Source organism: Carlito syrichta, unplaced genomic scaffold (assembly GCF_000164805.1).
Source record: "Carlito syrichta isolate Samal-C Ts95f unplaced genomic scaffold, Tarsius_syrichta-2.0.1 Scaffold309724, whole genome shotgun sequence".
Lineage (NCBI taxonomy): Eukaryota > Metazoa > Chordata > Mammalia > Primates > Tarsiidae > Carlito > Carlito syrichta.
This window is the reverse complement of record NW_007253820.1, coordinates 165690-191502: the sequence shown is the minus strand read 5'-3', so window position 1 is coordinate 191502 and position 25813 is coordinate 165690. Positions and strand designations below refer to the sequence as shown.

Here is a 25813-nt window from a genome sequence, read left to right as displayed (position 1 = left end):
TTAATTTTGTAGAGACAAAGTCTGGCTATGTTGCCTAGCTGGGAACTCCTGGGCTCACATGATCCTCCCATCCCAGCCTTCTGAAGTGCTGGGATTACAGGTGTGAGTCACCACCTCTCACTTATTTTCTCTTTTTTTTTGTGACGAGGAAGATGAGGCTCAGAGTTTAAGTTACTTGCCTAAAGCCACACAACAAATAGCTTGGGTAGGAATTTGGTTCAACAGTTTATATACTCTTAACCTATTCCCCTAAAGTAGAGCAATCTACTTACCCTTTTTGGCCTTGGTTTGTTTTCTGGTTATCTATTGACATATAACAAATCATTCCAAAACTTAGTGGCTGAAAACAATCATTTTATTATTATTCCTCATGGTGCTGGGCTTTGAACACAGTGAGGCAGTTCTTACTCGGTTCTCAGTCAGACGGTGGCTGGGCTGGAGTCATCTTGAAGGCTTCCTCACTCATGCCTGACAGTTGATACTGCTGACAGCCGAACATGTACACGTGGCCTCTCCATGTGGCCTAAGCTGCTTCACAGCATGGTGGTTGGGTCCCAAAAGCTAGAGTCCCAAGAGACAAGTGGAAGCTGCTAGTTCTTAAGTCCTAGACTGGGAGACTGGCATAGAACCACCACCACTATATTCTATTGATCAGTCACAGTCAAGATAAAAGTGAAAAGATGGAGACACCACCTCTCCGTGGTGCCATGCTTTAAAACCTCCCATCCATAAAGCTAGCATAACCACACAATGAACACCTGTAGTTTTTTGCCAGCCAAAAAACTGGTCTTTTCCTTTGTAGATCCTCTCTCCTCCCCCTCTACCCTCACAAGTGCCATGGCCATGTTCTACCACCATGTAGGACCTGCCTGAGACTAAACAGATTTGTGGTGGCAGCTTTTGAATCCAAGTCCCCTTGTGTCTGAAGATCTACCCTTGGACTTCATAATTCATGAGTCAGAAAACCTTATTCTGCTGAAATGAAGCAGGTCTGACTTCAGTTTCTGTAAATTAAAAATCCTCACTGTATCCACTATGGGTGGTTGTGGAGATTAAATATATGTAAAAATGTGCCTTTAACACAGATGTTCAGGGAAGTGGCTTATTGTTATGGAATAACTTTATTATGAAAAATCTGGCTTTAGATGGGGAGATTTTGATTTGCCCAAAACCCCAGTGAATTCAACCCAGGATGCCTGCCTCTGAATCTTTTGCCCTGCTCTGCCTTCTGTATTTTTGGTCTTATCAGACAGGCCTACTGCATATGATGTCCTTATGGGACAGGATATGATCTTATGGGCCAACCTGGCCAGGTCTGGCAAATATCTGACACTTATGTACTCACATTCAAATTCCTTGCTCGTAAGAGACATCCCCCAAACTATTGTGTATTTCCAAATAATCTGTAATCGCTCCAAATCCTTAACAAACACTCCAGGCAGCCACTATTAAATGTTCTGAGTTGGCAAGTGAAATGAGGCCCAAGGTAGATTAAAAACAGATTGTGGCCGTATTTTGAAGCTCCTCCCATTAAGAGGAATTTGGGCTTAGAGGTGACTTGCTATGGCCAATGGAACCTTACAAACATGACACAGCACACTTGCATTTTGGGGTCTGTCTTCTCTTGCTGCTTTTGGAACTCAGCTATGAAGTGAAGAATCCCAGATCAGCCTGCTATATGCTGGTAACATGTGCCCCTGTTGCCCCTGTTGTCCACTTAACATGTGGGTGAGGCCATCTGAGACCAAACAGCCTAACTGATCTGCCAGTTCACTTCAGCCACATGAAAGCCCAGATGACATAAGGAGAACTGCCAAGCTAAGTGAACCCAAACTGCCAAGTCATAGAATACAGAGCTAATAAGTGTTGTTTATTAAAGCTACTAAATTTCAGGGTGGTTTGTTATACGACAGTTAGTAAGGTCCACTTACTATCTCTAATCTAGACCAACCCCTCCTTTTACAGCTAAGAAAACAGACCTAGCAAGGACAGAGACTTGGCCAGCTTCACAAACCTTGTTGGCAGCAATTCAGGGGAAAGCCCAGGCCTCTTAGCTCACAATCCAGTATACCCACTGGCTGCTATATTCTTTCAGGATGGCTGTGAGGATCACAAATGAGGCTTCAAATCTTGAAAACATCTAGAGAAGATCGATCCTTTGGGAAGAATCTGGTATCACATTTCTTCACCATCTCCTTTTGGAGTTTTCAAAGGTTAGAAAGAAAAATGACAACTGTTGAGCAGCAGAATGGGAGATGTCTTTGTTGCCCTGACTCAGGGAGAAAGGGCACGTGTATGCAGGGCTTTGGATGCCCACCTCCTACTCAAGGGCCCAACTGTGAGCTTTCCCAGGTGCTTTTCTGGGGTGCCAGTATGGAACTCTCATTCTCCCTCTGTCCAGCACATGTCTTGGTGCCAGGGGGATTAGGCAGGGCCTTGTGGGTAGAGGTGGGTAGGACAGAAGCCTTCTGCCCTTGAAGTGTCTTCCTTGCTTTTCTCACTCCTAGTCTACCCGCTCTGAAAAGTGAGTGCCTCAGTAAAGCACTTCTGGGTAGGGCCTGCATATAGCACTAGACTATAGAGACACAGGGATACAATACCTAGTGCTGTGTGCTCAGTGTGTGGTTCACTAGGCTCCAAACCATTTTCTTTGGACTCTGCCGAAGTTCCAGTCCAAGGCAGCTGTACCCCATGTTGTACGAATGCAGATATCAAGGCCCAAGAATAGCAGTAACCAGCCTGGGTATATGAATCCTAGAACTGGCTCTGGCTTGTGGGCGGGCAGTGAGGAGGAAAGATGTGGGCTCGGGGATTGGTGGAGTGTGTTCCACTAAGAACTCTTCAAGGGGCTGGGGTACTCTCTGTGGATCCAGCCCCTTTCTCTGCACATCTTCTTCATCTCCCCAGACTGAAGCCTTTTGATGGGATTCTCTTGGCCTGAAGGCCTCAGTTTTTGCCATTAAGCTCTTTATAAACCTCTACTGCCTACCACTGCTGCCAAGGATCCTTGGCAGGCACTTATGGGGACTAGGCAGTAGAGGTTTATAAAAATCTCACTGGGTAGTTAACACTCAAACGCAGAAATACCACTCAAATCATATCAAGAAGCAATGGCCAAGCAGGGGATTGGGGCTTTGGCTCAGGTTTGAGCTCTTGCTGCCTTAGGGCAGGCCTTAAGGCCCCTGCAGAGCTTAGAAATGTTAAAGCCTAGAGCCACACCGGGGCTTCAGAGTGCTGGTAGGCAGAAGGGCTGCCCAGTGATGGAGAATTGAGACAAGACACTTTGCTGCGGAGTCTAAGCACTGTCCTAAGCCTCTACTCTCAACCAAAACCTAGAGCCAAAGCCCACAGCGACGCTTTGATAGAAGCTAGAGAACTGGTGTGAAATGGAATTTTAAATAAGGATTCCAGTAGGCCTGCAAACTTTGAGGAACATGTGAAGATAGAGGGAAAACTCAAACCCTCTTCTGATGATAGGGTTGGATTTCCTAGGTTAGGGAAAGATGCTCAGAGGAGGGAACAAGCAGTTATTGAAGGACAGTCAGCTGATCTGGAAGACTGTTCAGAGTTGGTGATACTAGAACAGCAGCTTCATAATGAATGGCTCTTTCCCAGGTGAGAAAGTACATTCCAGGCTTGGAACAAAGCTACCCTCCCACAGCCCCAAACCAATGAGACCAGCCTAAGTGGCCACATTTGCATCTTCCAGTTCACTGGACCACAGTGAGTACTTGTAACCTATGAGGGATTCAAAAAAATCTGTGGTGGCAGCTGGGTCTCTCTTGAGAAAGTGAACATGGGAAAAATCGATCAATTCATGGTAGGAAACGGGAAAAGGCGTGAAGGTAGGAAGACACAATGGACCACGTGTAAGCTGTGAAGAAGCACAAGTTTGAAGGAATCTGGCCAGTTGTTACAAAACAGAACAAATGTCTAGACAGGTAGCCCAAGACAGGGCAGACTGGCCACATGTATCCAGATGCAAACTTCCTACTACTGGATGTCACTGCAGTGTGGCTCTATTCCTTGCTACCAAAAACTGCCTTGAGTGTGAAAAACTTGGATGGGCTGTAAAGCAGAGGTGTAGGTTTTGTGTGAGGGGAAGGAGAGAGAGGTGGTGACAAGAGACAGGACACACCAGAGTAAACAGCATCTTGTATCGCACATTCAGGAGGTGGGATTTTGTCCCAGTGATGAAGGCTCAGTTGGTATTTATGCAGGGAAAGGATATGTTTTGAAAAGAACACTGTGGTGAGTGGTGGCTGTTGGGAAATAGTACAGGGGAGAAGCTGGAGACTGGGAGGCTGGTGAGAGGACAAAGTCTGAGTGAAAAAAACCACAGTGTCCTAAGTCAGGATGGAGAAAGTGGTGGATTCGAGAATCATTGTAAGAGCTGGAAAAGACCAAAAGAGAGAGATGAGGCCTCAATCTACTACTAGGTAACCATGTGGGTCAAAACTGTTTGCCCTTTAGCCATTAAGATGCTCATAGGCCAGCATATCTGACCCTCCTCAAAAGCCCTACTGGCCATTTTTATTACCACTTTAGCTGAGGAGACTAGGTCCAGATAGATCAGTAATAGGCACTCTAGACAATGTTCTCTGGCAGGGAGGAGTGAAGGTGAGGACAGAAGGGTACAGCAGATCCACTTTCTGGTGAGCAAAAGGCCAAGATTCCTTGGAGAGAAAACAAATCATCCCATCTCAGAGCAGGTTGGGATCTAATCTCTATTGTCAGCGTTCCCTCCCTGTGGCATCCCCTCCAAACCTATAGGAAAACTCCAAGCCTGGGAGTGTCCTGGGGAAAGGGCAGATTGTGGGGAAACCCCTGTGCTCTGCCCTCTGGCCTAGGCAGTGCAGACAGGGAGGGTGCATGGGGAAGGGGTCGGCTGGTAACTCCACCTGCAGAGGATGTGATACTGGCTGGGATGCGTGAGGCGAGGAGGTGCTTGCTGCCAGCTCTCCTCTGGGGTATGGCATCCAGGGGTGGGTGCCTGGCTTGAGGCCTGGGACAGCAATGCCCTTCTGCTGGTGACCATTGTTCCCATCAGTTGAGAGAGAGGGAGGGAGTGGGGAGGGGGCGGAGAGAGAGACACGAAGAAACTAAGGCTGAGAAGAAGAGATCCTGGTGCTCTTGATAGTAGGGGTAGGAAAGAAGAAAGACTGGAAATGTCTATAGAGATATGCTGCCTGCACCCTGTCTCTGGCCTCACACTTTTCTGGCCGTGTAAATCTTGGGCAAGTCTCATTCCTTTCCTGAACCTCCATTTCTCACCAGAGCCCCTGTAACTGTTAACTAGCTTAACAATGTAAAACTCAGCCTCCCAGTAAAAACCATGAAGTCTGAAGAGGAAAAGACTACATATGTAAAATTTTCTAAGCCTAACTGTCCTGGAAGCCCTTGCTGGTGGGGCATTTTACAGCATGAATGTGTCATTTATCAAGACACTTCCCTGGGAACACTGATGTTTGAGACTTTCCTCCACCCAATCCTGTCTTACTCTGAACATGGCTCCAAGGGAATAGGTTAGAGATAGCCATAGCTAAATATGGTCTGCCTTTCCTTTAGGGTAGGGCAGAGTAGGGTAGTAAACAGTGGCCAGAGAGTGGCCTTTGAGGCCACACACCACTGGGTTCAAATCTAGGCTCTACCAATGACTCCTTGAGATCTTGTGAGATGTGGTATTTCCCTGCACCCGTTAGTGCCTCAGTTTTCACATCTGTTATATTGGTTCATTCATAAATTTGTGGGTTTGTAGATGAAAACAAATAAAGCAGGTGCAGCTCCTGACACACAGGACATTTCCTCCCCACGAAAGGATCAAGTGCAAGCCCCTACACTGATGATGGGCAAAATCCTCTCCTGACTACGCACAGCTGGAACTGCAGCCATAGCAGGCTCTTGGCCTCACCACATACCTGCTCTGTGCCTCTGCTAAGACTGTTCCTTGACGTGGAATGCTTCTCCTTCAATCATAAGTAGGCTGCATTGCACATCATCTCTCCTACCACTTGGGCATCCTTCTACTGTCATCCTGCTTACACTAGGTGGCAATGGTTTGTATCTTCCTTTAACAGACTAGGAGCTCCTCAGGGGTGAGGACAGGTGACATGGCTTAGAGTGTGCTGAGTAGGCCTGACTAGCCCACCCTGGTACCCATTCCCTTACTTAGCCTGCCAAGCCTCTGACACAAAAGGGTGTGGCACAATGGCTAGACAAAGAGGAGGTTTCATTGTTAGGCACAGTGATACATTGTCAGGTGTGCCTCTTGACACTTCCTTCCCAACCCAGAGGAAAGGCAAGATCTCTACTTCACTGCTCAGGACCCCTGTACCTGCTGCTTACTGCAAGGCCCCGTCCTCCACGTCTGTGTCCTGGCAGTGCTCCTGATAGGAAGGAGGTAAAAAGAGATCATATCATTCACTGTGAGCTCTGAGTCCTGCCGTGGGCCATTTGTCCAGAAAGACCACAGGGGCAAGGGTACATCTAGAGGACACAGTTGGAAAGGGGCAGGGATAGCCAAGGGGACTGACTATGGGACCAGCCAAAAAGGCTGGCTTGGAAACTTGACGAGGGTGGTCTGAGGTCCCCAGAGAAAAGAGGTGGGGGGTCAGTTAAGGGAGTTCTGGGGATGGTGAGGGGCATCTTTCTGTGTACAGAAGGAACTTAGATTAGAGCAGGCTGAAAGCCTTATAGATTGATGACCTCATTTTTGTGGCAATTCAGTCTTCCTTAGGGACTTTATAGGACTACTATATCTGAGAGAATAGATGAATTATCAGGCTAGGCTCAAAGAATGAGATGAGATGGGTGTGAGAAAGAACCTCTTGATTGTCATGCCATGAGCCCATCTCTCCTTATGCTGAACCCAGCAGTGATGAAAAGGGGAACTCGATGAAGAAATCTGGGTTTCAATCCTGTCTCAAATAATTAGCTTTGAGGCCCTGGGCAAGCTACTTGACCCTCCGAGTCTCAGTTTCCTCACAGGGTAAAATGTGGGAACAGCAATACTTTGCATAGTACAGGGCTGTTAAGGTTAAATGAAATTAGAAAGTATGGACTACAGGGTCTGGTGCTCAGTAAGTGTTCATTAAGTAAATGAGTAGCAAGTATATGACAGCTATCTCACAGACTCAGAGTCTGTCAACTTCCTACTCATTAAGCTCCCTGTCAAATGGCTTCCAGTCTCAGCCTGAGTCATTCCAATAATAGGCAGGGTGCTCCCTCCTTTACCAGACAGCCTTTTAGAGAATCCTCACATGGAAGTGACACCCATCTCCCAGTGGCTTCCTCAGGCAACCCCAGTCCTGTTCTCTGAACTCTGTAGACAGTATGTGCCCCTCGTGCTTGATTTTCCCCTTCTTCAATCCATGTGGACAGTGGAGGCCACAATGGGGTCTAAGCTTGGAAAAGGTCTGCCCCAGTCCTCAATGGGACTGCTGATGGTGTCTGATGAAGACACTTGCCCCCTGCTTGTTCTTCCCTCTTTCCCACAGGACTAGAACCCCTGGGAAAGAGGGAGGTGGGATCTCACATGGGGGCCGACCAGCTCAGAGGTTCCCCTTCTGTTGCCCTTCTGATACCAGGAGTGCAAAGCCCAGCCCAGCTGTGCCTCTGTCCAGGCCCTCACCAGTTCTTCCTCACTATGTGTCAGCAGCCCCACCTCATCACCGTTGTCGCGGGTCTGTGCTTCTCCCAGTGGCATGCTTGCCTTGGCAACCTTGTCTTCTTGGGGAGCTTGTGGTTGGCTGTTGCTGCTACTACTGCCACCACCACTGCTGCTGCTGTCGCCGCCTTTCTTCTTGCCATCTTGAGGGGGAAGGAGCAGAGGAGGGGAGAATAAAACAGCTTGGGGCAGCGCCTTAATGGAAGCTGGCTTCAGCGCGGTGGGTCCAGGTGGGCCACCCCAGCTCATCCCCCCCATGTACTGCCTTACCATGCTCTGCCCTGTGCCCTGGTCATAGAACTGGGTGAGGATCCTCAGAGGCTGACCTGGATTGGCCTTTTGCTCCTCAGCAATCTGCTCCAAGCGGCCTAGCAGGGCGTCGATGTTAGACTTGATCTGTGTCAGTTCTGTCTTGATGGCTTGCAGCTCACTGCTCTTTACTGGGGGTGGAGGGGGAAAGGGGTGTCACCTAGGGGCTGGAAGCTTGACACTAACACAAAACCCCAGCCCCATTCTGTCAACTAGGAAGGCAATGCTTTTTTGGTTCCTTCCAGAGAAAAGGCCTCTTCCCAAGACTTCCTGGAGGTCACCCCTACAATGATCAGTCCATCCTTCTGAACCTGGCTGTCTTTTCCTGAGACCACTCAATCTTGAAAGGGACTAAGGATGAACAAGATGCACATTGTGTGCCTCTGAGCAAGATATGTGTCTTTGTGTTCCAGGATGGGGCTAGTCTTTTAAGGTGTATAAATGTGGGTCTTTTGGTATCAGATTTCCTGGGTGCTTGACTGCAATGTGTATACACCAGAGTGAATGTAGAGTAGATGGACATATGTAGACCTATCCTTGTTCTTACTAGAGGAAAGGTGACGTTATCTCACTGGGCACCATGTCATAGTATTGAACTCTGCCTAATCCATAACCCTCCTTCTCAGATGACAGCCTTTTACCCTTAGAAATGCATGAAAATCCTCACTTGTTGGGTTGTGTTAGAGCTGCCAAACTGGGAATTTTGTTCCTTTATCTATTTTCCAATGTAAAAAAATGTGATTCATTATTTTGCTAATGATAAAATACAAATTATCTAGGAAGACGCAACACTCACACTTGATCTTGGCTGAGCTGGTAGTGATGGCTGTGGAGCGGGCAAAGAGCTTGACGGGTATGGTAGTCTTGACACGTCGGACCAAAGGGACTGTGACCCGGGGTCGCTTCACAGGGACTGCCCTGGGCACTGGCACAGGTGACAGGCAGCCCCGGTAGTCGAAGAGCCTGTGAGGGAAAATGAGCCAGAGGTTGTGGCATGGGCCATAGCCATGAGGGGGCAATGTGGCTCTAGCCCGCATGTGTGTGGCTGGTGAGGGGTTGGGAGGCCTGGCCCACACCTCAGCCTGCTCCCAACAAGCCCTGGATTGAAGAGGAAGGGCTTTCTGTACTCTAATGGCTGCTGGGATCCTCACTACATCCACCTGTTTTATTATCCAGGACAGGTAAGAGCAGGGGAAGCAGCAGGTGGTAGTGGTGATGCTCCATTCAAAAGAGGAGCAAAGTGAGACCAGTTCAACAAAGGAGACTTCCTTGGTCACTCTGACACCTAGGCCTGCTCTATTATGTGACTTGGCTTCTGCTCAGTAAACTGCCACCTCAACCTCTGGTTAAAGTCTGCAAAACTCAAAGCAGCACAAATTCCCAGCTAGGAATAGAGAGGTGTGAGAGTAGGGCCCAGTCCCTAAGCCTGCTTGAGCTTCACTTTCCCTACTTGCCTAATGGGAATGGCTACTCAAATTCAGTGTGTACCCAAGTTTGCTGTGAGGGTAAAGCATGAAAGAGTTTGGTTAAAAACACACTTAAGAAGGTGTGACAGGGAAAGGTCAGGGTACAGAGACCTTCAGTTCAGGAGCCTATGACCTCAAAGACATGAGGCTGAACTCTAAGCCGCTTCCTCACTCTGGGCCTCCTTTCTTGTTCCACCTCAGAGATGAAGGCCAGAGGTCCAGTATGATATAAAGGTTGGGTATCAGACATCAGGGCTCCCAAGCTGTGTGCCATCCCCAACCCAAAGCCATCATCTAGCCCTCTCCAGGAGGGCTCCTTTTCCTGCTGACAGGCAGAAACTCAGTAGGCTGGGAAAAGGTCTCTCCCACCATATCTGTTGCTACCACTTTCTGCAGGGAACTGCAGCCTCAGGGGATACTCACTGGGACAACTTTCCTGATGACAGCCAAGAAACCTGCCATCACTGGGCAAGTCAATGTCCCATTCCTTGATACTCCTTTGTTCAGAGAGTCCCTGACCTAGAAGTGGTGATGGCTGGAGATGCAAATTCTTTGGAAATGAATCCAGTCCCAGACCTGCTTTTCTTGCCCCAAGGGGAGAGGACAGCTCTGGCCTTGGTCAGAATCACTGAACCAAAGAATCTCAGAGCTGGAGGAATCCTGAGACATGACTTGGTGCAAAACCATTTCACAAACTGGGACAGGGATTTGTCCAAAGTCATATAATCCATTCAGTGGCAGAGCTGAGATGAGCACCTAAATCTTCTGACTTCTAGGCTAAGGTACTTTCCACTATGTACCACACAGTTTCCTGAAACCATTCACAAGTGGAAAAACTAAGACTCAGAGATGTTCTGTTCTTCCTGGGCTCCCTGAGGTGGGTTGAGCTGGAGGGAGGAAGAGAAGCAGGGCAGAGGGTTTGAGTCAGTCCTCACCATGACTTCCATTCAAGAATGTCGCTAGTGCCATTGGAGTGGGAGCCCACAGACGGGGCTAGAGTCTGGGTAGGCCTGGGAATGGCGAGCAGGTCACAGCCCACAAGGGACTAATTAGACCTCCAAATGGCTGCTGGCCCCTTGACTCTTAAATATAAGACCAAGAGGCTCAGACTGAGTTCTGGAGTTCCTTCTAGCTGCTTGGACACCTCACATAATGATGGAGACTGAAAAGAAGTATGAGGGCTCAAACTCCCCACAACTGGCACTGAACCCTGTTGTATATTCCAATTAGCGACATTCATCAGCCCTTGGCTATACAGTCTCACTTCAGGACTAGAAGGAGAAGGAACAGTCAGAATGTCAGACAGTGTGGTATGGTGGTAAAAAGCTCTGGCCTGGGCACCTGCAGAATGACTCCAGTCTCAGTTCTGCCATTGACTGGGTAATGCCTGGCCATACCTCTGGGCTCTGGTTCCCATTTAGAGAATGAGTGGTCTGTACCAACAATCTCTTAGGACCTTTCCAGTGTGGCTGCTTCATGCCTGGGCACGTCCCTCCCCTGCTCACCTGTCATGGAAGTCCTGGTAGTAATCATAGTCAAAGATGTAGCCACTGGGGAAACAAAGGGAAGAGGCCAGAGCTTAGGGACGGCCACTCAGCCCGCTCTCCACAGGCCCTCATCTCCAAGTACTTCCACAAGTTCTAGGTTCAGCACACTATCACACTAACAAGAGTGCCCCACCTGTATATGGCAGATGCTGCTCTCTTTAGCCCCTTGGGTCTGTTGGGCTTGGGCTCTCCAGCCATGTTGATGTCTGTGTGGAGGGAGGAGACAGAGTTGGAATGCTGGCATGACAGCAGTGTGTCCACACACATCAACCTCATGCACACATGGAGCAATTTATGTGCTTACATGATGTATACATGGACTTTACTCACCGATGCTGCCAACAAAGGTCTTCATATACTTAGTGTTCAAACATCAGACTCATACACTCAGACACACCCATGCATGCTCACAAACATATTGCTCACATACACACACCATGTACAGCATACATGTCTGCATTCGCAAGTACACTCATATAAACATATGCGTTAGGTACATGAGAACACATACACAGACCCACCCTCACATACACATTCACATATCCAGGTAAGAAAGTACGGATAACATATGTACTCTAAAATACACACAGTCTGGCTCCCAACATCATATCCACAACTGCCCATATGCAAATGAGCTAATACATATTCACAAAAACATTCTACCAAACATCTTTATGCCTAGAATGGTACTTAGTACATGATAGGGTCTCAATAAATATTTGGTAAATGAATGCATATCTGCTTACACACTCAAGTAAATTCTCTCTCATACATACTACACCTATACATACAAAGGTATGTGTCCACATAGCTCTACATATTCAGTCACATCCATGTAATTTTATTCAAGAATATATAGATATTACTTCTCAAACATACACATATACACAAAAATACGTGCACATACTTGAACACTGAGGTAGACCACTAGCAAGTGTCATATCGCATGTACATGACACTTAAGCCAAGGGTATGTGCTTTGTCCTTGTGCTCCCAGCCCCTCCTCCAAGCTCTCAGAAAGAGTTCTAATCTAAGTCATCTATAGCCCAATGTAACAGCCTGTGCTAGTCTACTCTGTTCCCTTTCTCTGGGGAATCTTAATTTTAACTGGAACCGTAAAGTCTGTCATTAAGAACTGAGAAAGCACGATCAGGACAGAGTGTTTTCCAGGGGCTTCTCAATTTCTCCCCTACAGATATTAACTTCGTAATTACTTAATTTAAAACTCAAATACAGCTTATTTTATTTATATCTCAGAGCAGTGACAGTGGTGGAAGAAATGGAGAAGGGGACTAAGAGGGAAACTAGAGAGCTACTATGGAGAATACTAGAATGCTGTGGAGAGGCTTACCCAGGGTCTGCCCGGCCAGCACTCGCCCATTCTCTCCCAGCACAGCTGCCCTGGCATGGCGCTCACTGGCATACTGGACAAAGGCATAGCCCATGTGCACAGAACAGCCAGCCACACGGCCATACTTGGAGAAGATTGTCTCCACATCTGACTTCTTCACCAAAGCTGTGTTGAGGTTTCCGATGAAGACCCGAGAGTTGATGGACTTGGGGTCATTCTTGTTGGTTATGTTGCTTGTCTGGATCTTCAAGGACATGGTGGCCACCTGAAGAGAAAGAGGCTCTGTGAAACTGGGTTTCCAAGCTAGGCTCAAGGGCTGCCCATAGCCCATATCCTGGCTAAATGGATTCTCTTGCCTTCCTATGCACTTTACTTCTACAGCATCCAGCCTCCTTGTTTCTGCATCTTGTTTTCTTGTTATATTAACAAGGGTTGCCACTTACTGGCTGCTGACTTCATGCCGACCGGGTACTTTATGCATATTCCCTCATTTGGTATTCATATGGTGTACAGAACCGCAACATTTTACGAGGGAGAAAGCTCACATTCAGAGAGGTCACAATGTTAGTGAATGGTAGGGCTGAGATGTGAACTCCGATCTGCTTGACTCATTCTTTTGAGTCTACTTTAATGCTGATCCCGAATGTTATTCTATTCAGGATCCAAATCTGAAGGTCTTCCATAGCTCTTATTCTGTTCCTTCAATGTAGAAGCATGGCAAAGTGGTCACATGGTAATGGTAATTTCAATTAATGTTTGCTCTAGAACAATACCATATGATGAAAATTGCTCAGACTGATCCAGGCACATATCTGTTTGTTTGTATTGGTACCAGTTATTTTGCAAAAAGTTTGCTACCCTGGGTAAACCACACTGGGAACTCACTGTGGGCTAAGGGTGATATACAATATTAAATAATCCTAAGACTCCATAAGTGAATGTTATTTCTATTACTCATATTTACTGGAAACTGATTGACAAGTTCATTAACTTACAAGTAATGGACATTCCAACCCAGGTCAGTTCACCCCTAAAGCCTGTTTCTTTCAACTTTATCACTCTGTTTCCCAGAGCTAAAGCCAATTTCAATACTATAATAAGTCAGCATATTTATTGGAAAATTGTTTTTAATTGATTTTTTAGAGTTACCCATTTTTAATCAAATTTTGCTGTTTGGCTTAGAACCAAGACTGCACCTACTCTTTGCTCTCTGTACTCTGGCAATGTCTTTTATCCCAAAGATTGTACATATTTTTCTTACTCCTTCCCTGGACAGGTTGCAGGTGGGCACAGGCTCCACAGGGAAAGGGGACAGGAAGCTCGGTTTCAGGAGAGGTCTACATTGAAGCCTTGGAATCTGCAGCTCCTGGCCTGTCTCCTCATTGGCCTGGGCTGAAGGAACTCCCTTTAGGAACCCTCCCACCCTAGGACCACTTCTGAAGGCGCCAAAGATCCCAAACAGCATATATAAAAACTCTCACTAGCCTACCAGCCTAGTTATCTAATATTTTGGGGCAGAGGAAGCTTCTTTTCAGTGAACTGGGAAAGAGAAATAAATCTGTACCTTTTAAAGACTCTTTTCTCCTAAATCCTTCCAGTCTGGAAGCTGGCATATTCTGAGCAGCAGGTGGCATTGTTTACATGGGCTGGCCCTGAGACAGTAACTCTGGGGAGGAAACTACTCTTGGGGCTGGGCTTGCAGTAGGATATGGATAAAGTGGGATCAGGAGTGTACCAGGCCAGAAAAAGGGGCTGAGTGGGTACCATCACCAGAAGGGCCTGGTCCCAGCTGTGGAACTGACTTGGGCAGGACAATCTTGTTACTCAGTTTACCTCTGGTTCCAATCATCCACATTTATTAAGCAGTGAGACACAAAGGAGATTACCTGTGAAAACACTCATATGCAGCAGGAGTTGCTCAATGTATGCTGGTCTCCTTGGGCTGCCCTTTCCTTTGTTCTGACAATCCCTCTCCTAACGGGATGATAAGCCATTCAACAGATATTGCTTATCCATGGGTATACAAGAAGTTTATGGGGCTCCTATGTGGACATCAGATGGTGGTTCAGCTCATAGCTGTAAAGTTTTGGTCCAGGGAGAAGCCACCTGCTTTGGCTGGAGACAGCTAGTCAAGCCTGGGGTGTGGATAGAGAGAAAGAGGAGAGCTAGGAATAATGGTTCAGGAATCTGTTGATGACTGCTGGCTCTGCATAGACTGACCTGGCATAGACATAAGGGGTATGGGTTCCCTCAGACCTCTGCTGGAAGCCTTTAACACCACTGAGCAAGAAGCATTTGCTAAGCATTTGTGCTTGGTACTGTGGTGAGATCAGCATTTACTGCTTGACTGGTGAGTAGTCTTTCAGGTGTGACTCTACTGGTTTTTTCTCTCATCTCTTGGGTATAGGACAATGTACATAAAAGAACTTTGCAAACTGAGAAGTCCTTTACAAGATCTAGTAATCAGTCTGGCTATAAGTGCTTCTCTGTTCTGACACTGCCATTTGTGGTCCCCATTCTAGAAGAGGGTCAACATCAGACTGGAGCACATTATGTATGATGCCAGGGAGAGGCAGCTAGAAGCCATGATCAGTTTTCAGATACAAGATCAGTTTTCTGATCTGTAGAGAAGGGACTTAGGAAGTGTATGCATGTGGCTGCTCTGGGTGAGAAATCTGCAGTGCCAAAGAGAAATGCCCACCTGGAACATGCTGTAGATACTCAACCCCTAAACTCGTCTAAACAGCCTCAATCCACACTCCTTTGGAGGGCAGGCAGTACTGCTGTTGTGAGGACTCCCTAAGCCGAAGGGGACAGATATCTGCAAGAATGTGGAAAGGCTTGAGTGACCACACATGTCCATAAGGCTCCTTAGAGTGATTGATGGAGTTGGGGCTGGGGCCAGTTGGGGCTAGGTATCCCTGAGCTGCCAGGTTCTAGTACAGAATTCCTAAGAGCCTAAGAACTCTCCATTCAGACATGGCATTTCAGGTTGTTATGAGCATCACAATTTGTGAGCTTCACTTATAACCTTCAAATATTAGACATATGATACATGGGTCTCCATTTGTGCCCTTAGTACTCTGCCCTGCAAATGTTAGAGGTCTGGCCTGACAAAGCCTGGGAAACAATAAGTGCTGAATACATGTTAGGGAGGGATTGATAAGGGTTATGTCCCAGGAGATAGTGAGAAGGTCTAATTGTGGTCGGCTTTCAACGTTAGGGGTCACTGGGGCAGAGGTCCCTTTCTAATTTCTGACCCAAATACCCACCTCCACAGACCAACCATCCCCAGCCAATTATTTCTATTGTTGACAAAACATGCCAAACTCTGTAAAATATTTTAAAAGATTTATTCTGAGCCAAATGTGAGGGATCAAGGCCTGTGGCACAATCCCAAGAGGTCCTGAGAACATGTGTCCCAGATGGTTGAATTACAGTGTGACTTTATACATTTTTAGGGAGTCAGAAGTTACAGGCGAAATATAAATCAATACGTGTGAGATTCATGTTGGTTCGGCCTGGGAAGGCAGGATATCTCCAAGAGGGGACTTTGCAGGTCATAGGTGGATTAAAATATTTTCACTGGCAATTGGTAGAAAGAGTTAAGCTCTGTGTAAGTCATTTTGAAGTCAGTAAAGAAAATGCTGAGTTGAGGTAAGGGGAGGTTGAACAAGCCAGGGTAGTTCTTTTTTTTTTTTTTGTATGTGAATGTTTGTGGCTTTATTTGTAATCACCAATAAATGCAAATAATCCAAATGTCTTTCAATGATTAAAAAGATTTTAGGTTAAAAGAGTGGTACATCAATACACTGAAATACTAGTAGATAATAAAATGAATTACTGCGCCATGAATTACACTAAGTAGCCAGTCTCAAAAAGGTGCAAATTGTGACATTCTGGGAAAGGCAAAAGTATTCAAACAGAAATGTGACCAGTGGTTGCTATGAGTAGGAGATGACATGAGTGAACTCTATTTTTATTTTTATTTTTGAGTTGGGGTCTCACACTGTTGCCCAGGCTGGAGGGCAATCACAATCACAGCTCACTGCAGCCTTCTTGATCTTCTGGGCTCAGGCAATTCTTTTGCCTCAGCATCCCAAGTACTGACCATAGGTGCAAGCCACCACACCCAGCTAATTTTTTGATTTTTTGTAGAGACAGTTGCCCAGGCTGGTCGCAAGGAATCCTCCCGCCTCGTCTTCCCAAAGTGCTGAGATTACAGGCATGAGCAAGGTTCTTGATATGTAGATGAAACCTCATAGATTACAGCCCTTAGAATAGATGGCAAATGTCTGTTATTCAGCCTCTAAAGGTGTTAGACTCTCCTTAATCCCTCCTAAATTCAGGAAGGCCTAGAAGGGGACAGATCTGGCTATGTGAATGGAAGTTCTCCAGAGATGTAAATAATTTCCCCACAAAAGACAGCTTTGCAGGGCTATTAAAAATATGTTAAAGAAATAGATTTGGCATACAATATTTTTATTTCCTTTTGGGCCTACTATCTATCATGTGACACTGCACCAGAGCTGGTTGAAATTTGGTACCTAATTGCCAGAGTTTGTTTTGTCAGTCTTATGGTTGCCATTTTAATGTTAATACTGGTTGGTTATGCCTAAAACTCCATGGAGGGGAGGGCAGCATAACAAGGCATGTTCAACTTCTTTTTCTGTCATGGCCTGAGATTTAGTTTTTCAGGTTTCCCTTGGCACAGAGGGAATCTGTTCAGTCAGTTGAGGGGCTGAAAATTTTATTTTTGGTTTACACAATGCTTTTCAAGATTTCCCCTTAGGTTGGAGTGGGAGCCCTAGAAAATAATGACATCTGATTCAGCAGAAGCTACTTGACTTGATAGACTTATTCTGTAACTGGACCCCCTGCCCACTAGGCTCTACCTCATAGGTTAGCTGTATAATTGAGAGCAACATGTCTGCAGTCCCCAAGGGTCCTAAACTTAACAATGAGCTGAGGTGAGGTGGGTAGCGGGATTGTTCTTGGTGGTGGAGGGGAGGGACAGAGAAAAACAGATTTGTTCCTAGAGACCTCTGCAATGTCAGGTTAGTAGGGAGCTTAGTGAGCATGGAGCTTATATGCCCTCACTCAGAACAATAGAGGGGAAGAGACTTGGCTAGGATGCCACAGCTAATGAGCAGCAGAGCCGAGATTACCCCATGGGTCCTTCGGCTCTAAATGAAGGATTCTTATATTCCATTTTCCCACTTGGGCTGGTGAGACAGGCCTCAGGAGAGTGAGAAGCTGGTAGAAGGCATAGCATCTCACAAAAATGCTATGCTTGAGAAAAATGGGACTGGCTCATAAGCAAGTGTCTTCACCTTTACTTGCAGGAGAAACAACTGCTGCAAAAAAGCTGGGCCCTTAAGCTAATTAAAACCCATCAGGGACACGGGCTTTGAAATGTAATTCACAGTTCAAAGGGATGGGATTGCTTTTCTAGGTTAGTAAAAACAGAAGAAATGTGGCAAACAAAAATTTATTTTTCCTAGTTGAAATGTTTTAGATGAAAACTATGTTTTGAAACACAGGCGCCACAGCTGAACATGTAGAAAACTGACAGGACTTTGCAAAGGTAGAAAAGCCCTAAAACCCGAACACTGACCCTGAACTTTGGATAAACGCGACACCTCCAAGACATCACAGTAAGAACAGCTCCTAATTACTAAATGTGTCAGAGACTGTATATACCTCACATTATTTAATCCTCACAACAGCCCTGTGAGGAAGTATTTTAGACAGGGTAACACAGATAGGCTTAGAGATGATGTCAGGTGGGGTGCAGTATAGTTGTTTCATTGGTTGACTTTGCCACAGAAAAGAATTTCAGGGCAAGCCCAAAGCATAGTTAAAGACAGAGTTTATTAGAAAGAATAAACTGGTCAAGAGAAAACATGGTGCCTTAAGAAAAAGGATACCCCAACTTGTTAACTGAGTGTTTATATATATATTTTTAGTGATAATCTTAAAAATTATCTAAGCTATGTCTGTTTACAAAAAACTCATCTATCTATCTCTAATCTATGTTAGTTACCCTACCCTCAGAGAGGCCAAGTAATTGGTTAATAGAGCAAAGCCAGAATTGGAATCCAGGAATCTGCAGGGTCAAGATGGCATATACACAGAGATGCCTTGGGTACTGACTTCTAGGATAAGAATATGCTACCCTGAATCAGCCACACATGCTCTCCTTGGTCCTTGCCCTTCCTCTTTTCCACTAAAATTTTCTATAGTTGCATAGAATTTTAGTGAACAAAGCCACTTTATTATCTGTTATGGTATGAATGTGCCCTCTCCCCTAAATCCATATGCTGAAACCTAATCCCCGTGTGAGGGCCTTTGGGAGAGATTAGGTAATGAGGACCTTCATGAATGAGTTTAAAGTCCTTAAAAAATAGGTGGCAGGAAAAAAAAAAAGATGATAGAGAGTTGCCTTGTTCCTTCTACAATGTGAAGACAGTAAAAAGATAGCTGTCCATGAACCATTAAGACGGCCCTCACCAGGCACTGAATTTGCTGGTTCCTTAATTTTAACTTCTCAGCCTCCAGAACTGTAAGAAATAAATTTCTGTTGTTTATAAGCCAACCAGTTTGTGGAATTTTATTATCGCAGTCTGAACAGACTAAGTTAATATCCTTTATCCTGACTTTCATTGTCATACAAATGAGCTACATTCCGAGAGTGTGTTAGTAAGTCCAATTTGCTCGTAAGTCCAACAAAGTTAAGCCTACGTACCCAATTAACACAATTGGCTATATAGTACTGTACTGTAATAGGTTTATAATACTTTTCACACAAATAATATATAAAAAACAAATGAACACAAAAAAGAAAATACTTTTAATCCTACAGTATAGTACCTTGCACTCACGTGACAATATACTGACTTAGACATGTGCACTAACATACATTAGACATGCGAACACACATTTGCATCTTTGAAATTTTGCAACATGAAGGTTCGTATGTAGGGGATTTACAGGAGTATGCCTATTTCTACTATTAGCCACTTTCTATCCCCTTCACTTATGCAACAAATATCTGAGTATTCTCTACTGTGATGGCAGTGGAGATGACAGAAAACAGAGTGCTTACTGGTCTTGTGCTCTGCTTTGCTTTTGAGGAATCCCTCTCTCCAGGAACCTGTTTTTGCCTGTTTCTTAATGACAAAGAAAAAGTGCACATGAAATATCAAAAACAGCTCAGGCTCTGGAGTCAGACAGAACTGAGTTCCAATACTAGCCCCATCACTTAGGAATGTGACCATGGCCATGTCCTTTAATCTCATTGGGTCTCAGATTCCTCAACTGCAGAATGGGAATTACACCAACCTCCTGGAATGAGGAGATAACATATGTAAAGCATCCAGTATAATGGCTGGCACCAGTAGGTATTTAATTAAGAAACTGGATAACCCAAATGCCCTATGGAAGCAGGTGAATCTAGCCTGGCACTCTAGGTCCTCCACATATAGCCCTGAAGTTCTTGACCTATGTCATCTCCCTGTGCTTCACCCCTTGCCTAGTAAGATAGTTGGGGTAGGGAGCCCAGACATGCTCTCCCTTGTCCTAGGAAGTTTCTAGAAACAACCTAGAAACATCATAAAGGTGTCCTTATGTCTGTCAAACCACTACTGTGTGGGGCTGGAAGAGGAAAGGACACTGGCTAGGAGGAGTCACAGGTCTTGTGGAACCACTCCCACCTCTCATCTGCACCATGAGATCTCTAGTCCTGTACGATAACATTAGTCTTAGTATCTGACAAGCCCTGAAGGGATACCCCAAAGCAGGAACAGAAGGCAGGGCTGGGCATCAATCATCTCTCCCCACAGTATGGTCTAAGCATGTTATGCTACTTTTCTTGCATCTTGTACATTAACCTTACCCTTGTCTGGCCTTAGGCTAAGGCTTAATATGTGAGACATGCTCCTTTTCATAGCTATGGGAGGAAAAGAACAATAGGTGTAGGTGACAACCTTAGTCCTAAAACCCTTGTTACTGAGTTAGGGACCTACAAATGATTGTCAGTCTCTTTAGTCTTGCAAAAGAAATCCAAACACCTACATATCCATCCAATCATAATTATAAATATCCAAAAACTGAGCTAACTATGGGCTAGGTATTAATTAACAAATGAATCATTCATTTCTTCATCCAGCAATTAGTTTGGTATCTGGTCTCAAGCAACTAACACTACATCATGGGACATCCACCATGGCCACAAAGCACATGTGCTCTGGGATGGAGTCTACTGCCCTAGATACAAGCTAAACAAAACGGACTGGGAAATCAGACAAGGGGTAGGAGCATCATGGAAGCCTCTCACCAAGTAAAGGGAAAGTGTTTAAAATGAATTTCCATTGGGTGATGACACAGGGAAGAACTCCAGAAACAATGCATAAAGCATGTCCCTCTATATTCTCTTCCTCCTGCAACTAGAGCTGGAAACAGAAGTTTGAAACAAAAGAATGTCTCCATTGCTGTTTCCTGTGCCCTGGATAGACACATACTTATCCTTGCCTTGAGGGAGAACAAATAGGGAACACATAATTTAATATGTAGCAGCTTTACACCAGGCACTGTGTTGGAAGCTTTCCAAGAATAATCTCTCAGAATCCTGATCATAACCTATTAAGCAGTATCATCTGCACACTCTACAGATAAAGAAACTGAGACCCAGAAAATGCTTAAATAATTGGTCCATAGTCACGTTTAGTGTGACTAGGACTGAAAGACCCCAAGCTTGTCTGATTCTAAAGCTTGTGTTCTTCTCATTCCACTAGATTGCTCCCACTGACACCACCCACCCCCCACTCCAGGAAGAATAATCCTGGCTTTGCTGATGTGCCACATGACCTCAGGTTTTAAACCATATGACCACAAAAGGCCCTTCCAGGGCTAAACGTGTAATTAATCATCACCAATATTTGCTGAGTACTTACTGTGCAGTACTTATTGTGTGCTGAGTACTTATTGTGAGTACTTACTGTGCAGCAGGTATTACACTAAGTCTTTCTGTTATGAGACAGGTGATGACATGTATTGTGACCATTTCGCATACAAGGAAACTAAGACTTGGTGTTTAGTCCTACTCAAGCCAGGAAATGGCAAAACCAGGGCGAATATTTTAATACCAGAGCTACTCCTATTAACCTTGGCCCAGAATGGCTTTGAAACTGGGCATGCCCTGTATCTGCCTGGAGGTCAGTTTCTTCCTCTACCTCCTGACACTGATCCTTTAGGCATAGACTCAAGGGGTCTTGCTGAAGGCATACTCTCAAGTGTAAGAGCCAACCAACACTTGATGTGAGCTTGGGGGATGGTGCCCTCCCTCTTCCCATGCCTGTAGGGGCTAGTTCCTCAGAGTGATAATGTGGCACGATTAGGCACTGCTTGTTGTTGGTTGATTATAGCTATTCTTTTCTGTAAATGAAGTTTACAAGTCATCAAAGGGTTTGTTGGCTGTGACTTATGAGCTTCTTTCCCACTTGGAAGTTAGGCAGTGACAAATGCCCCTCTTGTTCTGCCATCCATTGCAAGATGAAAGGTGCCATGTTCCAATTACTGGAGACCCTGACGGAGACCCTACTCTAGGCTGCAGCCATTACTCTGGCCTGGCAGGGATGCCAACAGAGCTGCCCTAGGCCCAGGCGCAACTGGGAAGAAATGGAATAAGTATTTTTCTGATTTTGTGAGCAGGCAGGTCCTTTCTACCCTTTCACTTGTGTTATCCCTGGTGGTTTGTCCTAGACACACTTCACAGACAAGGGTACCATGTGGTTGTCTGAAAGTATCCACGATCAAGATGCCTAAGACAAACAGGTGGATTAGGTAGGAAATATGTCCAGGAAGGAGAGCAAAAGATGAAGTACCTACCTAGGATGTTCAGAGAAAGCAGAAACTGAAAGGACCTTCAGAGATCCTCTGGTATAATCAGTGGATCTGATATAATACTCCATCATATGCCAGGCCTGTTTAGCTAGATGCTGAGGAGCCAAAAATAAGTGAAATACAGTTCCTGTCACTGAGGGTAGATGAGAAAATTAAGATCCAGAGAAAGTGACTTGCCCAAGGTCACAAAGAAAGCTAGGGTCAGTGATGGAATTAGAAGGCAGATCTCTACCTTTAGTGATTCAGAGAAACTGGAGAGACAAGGGAGCCCTCATGTATGCAGGCTCTTTACATAGAACATGCCACATAACTCCCATTCAAATCCCACCTACTTACCGCATGTTTGACTTCTGGCAAGTCCTATAACCTATCCAAAGTCTCAGAAAAATGGAGATGATGATAAAACTTACTACAGAGTTGTAATAAGGATTAAGTAATACACATACAATATAGTGATGGACACATATTAAGTACTCAAAATATTCACCATAAAATAATCTCTAAAACAACTTCTCAAGGTAGGCATTATTAATCTCATTTTATAGACAAAAATACTAAAACTCTTTTCCACACTAGTCACATTAACTAAATAAGCCAGTGCTTCTGAAACCTATTTGTAATAAAATACCACATTTTTGTTTTGTTTTGCTTTTCAAATGTCATTTTAAGTAGCATGGTTCTCAGTCATTCTCTCCTAATCCTGTCAAGGTCTATGAAACCAAAGCAAAGAAAGCACAAAGTTTATTCATTTCTTAAGTCCGTGAGCCTGATTTCTTTTAGACTTTGGTGTTAGACCAATTTACAAAAACTATCCTAATTATTCCTCCTCTTTTTACACTTTTAAGAGGAAGAGGGCAGGCAGGCCAAAGATTTGCCACTGAACATTCTTGTGGGTGATTTATATTGGTTTCTGCTCTAGGTCATGATATATCCTGCAAGGGAAGACAACCTAGGCTTAATGGGAACTGGAACAACCTTTATGGGGCCTTGGGGTTTGAAGAGGTTAGTACTCCTGTACCCTTTCTGGCTCCTCAGATGACATGAGGAAACCAGCCAGGCATGGGAAAAGGGTAATAAAAGCTTTGAGTCGAGGTTTTACTCTGCTGCTCTAGAGCAGTCTCAATCTACCTCCTGGACTCAGGTGATCCTTCCACCTCTGTGTCCTGAATAGCTGGGTCTACAAGCAAATGTCACCATGCCCCACTAATTTTTTGATTTTTTTGGTAGAGGTGAGGTCTCCCTGTGCTGCCCAGGCTGGTCTCAAACTCTGGGCTCAAGTGGTTCTCCCACCTTGGCCTCCCAAAGGGCTGGGATGACCTGGCCTATAACTTTTCTTCTGGTATTTCTAATTTTCAGTCTTGCATCATGGTTGTTTACAAAGCAGTTTTCTCTCTCTCTCTAGGGAGCTAAGAGCAAGATGGGAAACAGATTAATTCCTGAGTACTACTGTACTGTGAGTAGAGCCAATGAGTAGCTTCTAACCATTGTTCAAAGGCACAATAGTATACCTTGAATCCTTTAGGTGCACAGCCAAATTTTCATCAGTGCACAAAACCTCTTTTTTCTTTAACTGAGCTTATGTAGTGTAATCTTTCAGCACAACCCAGTCATATGGCACCATGTAGACAGGTGTAAACTTGCTGTAAATAGGAGTTAAGTACATGGCCTGCCATGAAGCAGAAGCCACAGCCTGAATCTTTACCTCCATGTGAGAGGCCATGGGATGTGGTCCAGAGAGTACTAAAACCAAAATGCCTTCATTCTGCTACTGAACTAGCTATGTGACACGACCCTCAGTAAGTGTCTCAAGTTTTTTGTGCTTCCATTATCTCACCTGTAAAATGGAGATAGCAACATATATCTCTAGAGGATAAAATAATTCAATTCATGTAAGCATCCATAACAGTGTCTGGCACATTGGAAAGCATGTAAATATATTAGCTTTTGCTGCTGCTACAAGCTGAATATTACTTATCCAAATGCTTCAGACTAGAAGTGTTTCAGATTTTGGATTTTAATATTTGCAGACACAACTGAAAATCTGACATTCTAAATGCTCCAATGAGCATTTATTTTGTGTACTGTGTTGGCACTCAAAAAGTTTGAAATTTTGGAGCTTTTTGGATTTTCAAATTGAATTAGGGATGTTCAACCTGTATTATTATTGTTGTTGCTAGAAACTGTAAGAACTGTTCCTTTTGAGCATAAAAGGGAAGGTGGTCTGTTTTACTGGAACATTAACCTAGATCTGAACTGTGAATAAGGAAAGAACACTATCGTGGATGCAATAATGTCTCTTCAAGTGTGTTGTCAAAATTCTAGTATTTGGAAATGTGCCTTGAACTGAAAGTAATCACGTGAGTAGGCACGTGTTAAACACTGAATGAATAAATAAATGAGCAGCTGGAATAAAGCAGCCACTAGAGCCCACAAAGAATACATCTTGAGAAAAAGGGCAGGAAAAGGCCCCTAAGTAAAGGTTTCCACAAAGGCCTCCTTATACCTTGAGGACCCTCTGAAGGCAGATTGGGCTCCCCTTGTAAGCAACAAGACCCCAGGGTCTGATAATGCAAGAAAGCCCACTTGCTCTCTATTCTGTATCTCTGATGAAACCTCCACATTCAGTGTCTGCTCTACTCTGAGTAAGGCTACACCATAGTAGTGTACCGTGTTCCCATTTGCCAGCATATATTAAGGGAAGTAAGGGACTTTGAGGAATGCAGACAGGGGGCCTAATCCTTCATTACAATCATTCTCCTTGAAAATATTGAATGCCACCTCTCACAGCCCCACAAAGTCTTGATCCTACAGACAGCATGTTTCAACATTTATATATATGCATATTTATTTACCTATTTATTTATTTATTTGAGTTGGAGTTTCACTCTGTTGCCCAGGCTGGGGCTCAGGCAATCCTTCCACCTCAGTCTCCCAAGTAGCTGGAACTACAAGCGTGTACCACCACGCCCAGCTAATTTTTTGATTTACTGTAATGATGAGGTCTCACCAAGTTGCCCAGGCTAGTCTCAAACCCTTGGTTCAGGCAATCCTCCTGCCTCTGCCTCCCAAAGTGCTGGGATTATAGGTATGAGTCATTGTGTCTGGCTGACATAAATTTTCTACATTCAGACACAGCAAAGAAGGAGAGCTGACTTCAATGTGTTTGTTGATCCAAACTTAGGGTTCTAAGCATCATCCCACAGAGCCACACTTTAGGGCTCTAAGCAACATCCCACAGTGCAACATGTTTGGTCTACAGGGGACTACTGAGAATGCCGCCACAAAGTCCTCTGCCTTTGTCTCTCCAGTAACAACATTAACTCCACAAACATTACTAAGTATCTGCCTCTTGTATTAGCAAGCAAGTGTGTCCCTGCCACAACCTGTGGGGGATTCCTACCACCAAGAATCAAGTCCAAATCCTTTAATGTAGCTTAGGGCCCTTTAAGGCCCCTTCATGAGTTAAGGCTACCAAATCTATACATAACAATCTTCTGAGTGGTTATAAGTTGCTTACTTTATAAATGAGTAAATCCTAGAGCCGAGAGGCAAAGTCAGTTACCCATGGTCA

At 44.9% G+C, this 25813-nt stretch overlaps 1 protein-coding gene across 2 annotated transcripts in view; it reads right to left on the bottom strand.

The window, feature by feature from the left end:
* Positions 1–333: 333 nt before the first annotated feature.
* The window catches only part of RALY (RALY heterogeneous nuclear ribonucleoprotein), a 62204-nt gene continuing 36724 nt past the window's right edge, over positions 334–25813 (bottom strand). The window contains exons 3-10 of one of the 2 annotated variants that reach the window (XM_008067620.2): positions 12340–12604; positions 11122–11194; positions 10947–10991; positions 8772–8938; positions 7993–8106; positions 7631–7809; positions 6335–6386; positions 2118–2195 (exon numbers count right to left, since the gene is read on the bottom strand). In XM_008067620.2, the coding sequence (XP_008065811.1) occupies positions 6342–6386; positions 7631–7809; positions 7993–8106; positions 8772–8938; positions 10947–10991; positions 11122–11194; positions 12340–12595 (879 nt within the window). In that variant the 5' untranslated portion in view covers positions 12596–12604 and the 3' untranslated portion in view covers positions 2118–2195; positions 6335–6341. Of the gene's footprint in view, positions 562–2014; positions 2196–6334; positions 6387–7630; positions 7810–7992; positions 8107–8771; positions 8939–10946; positions 10992–11121; positions 11195–12339; positions 12613–25813 lie in introns of those variants that run through there. The other variant, XR_002482510.1, reaches the window with a different exon arrangement.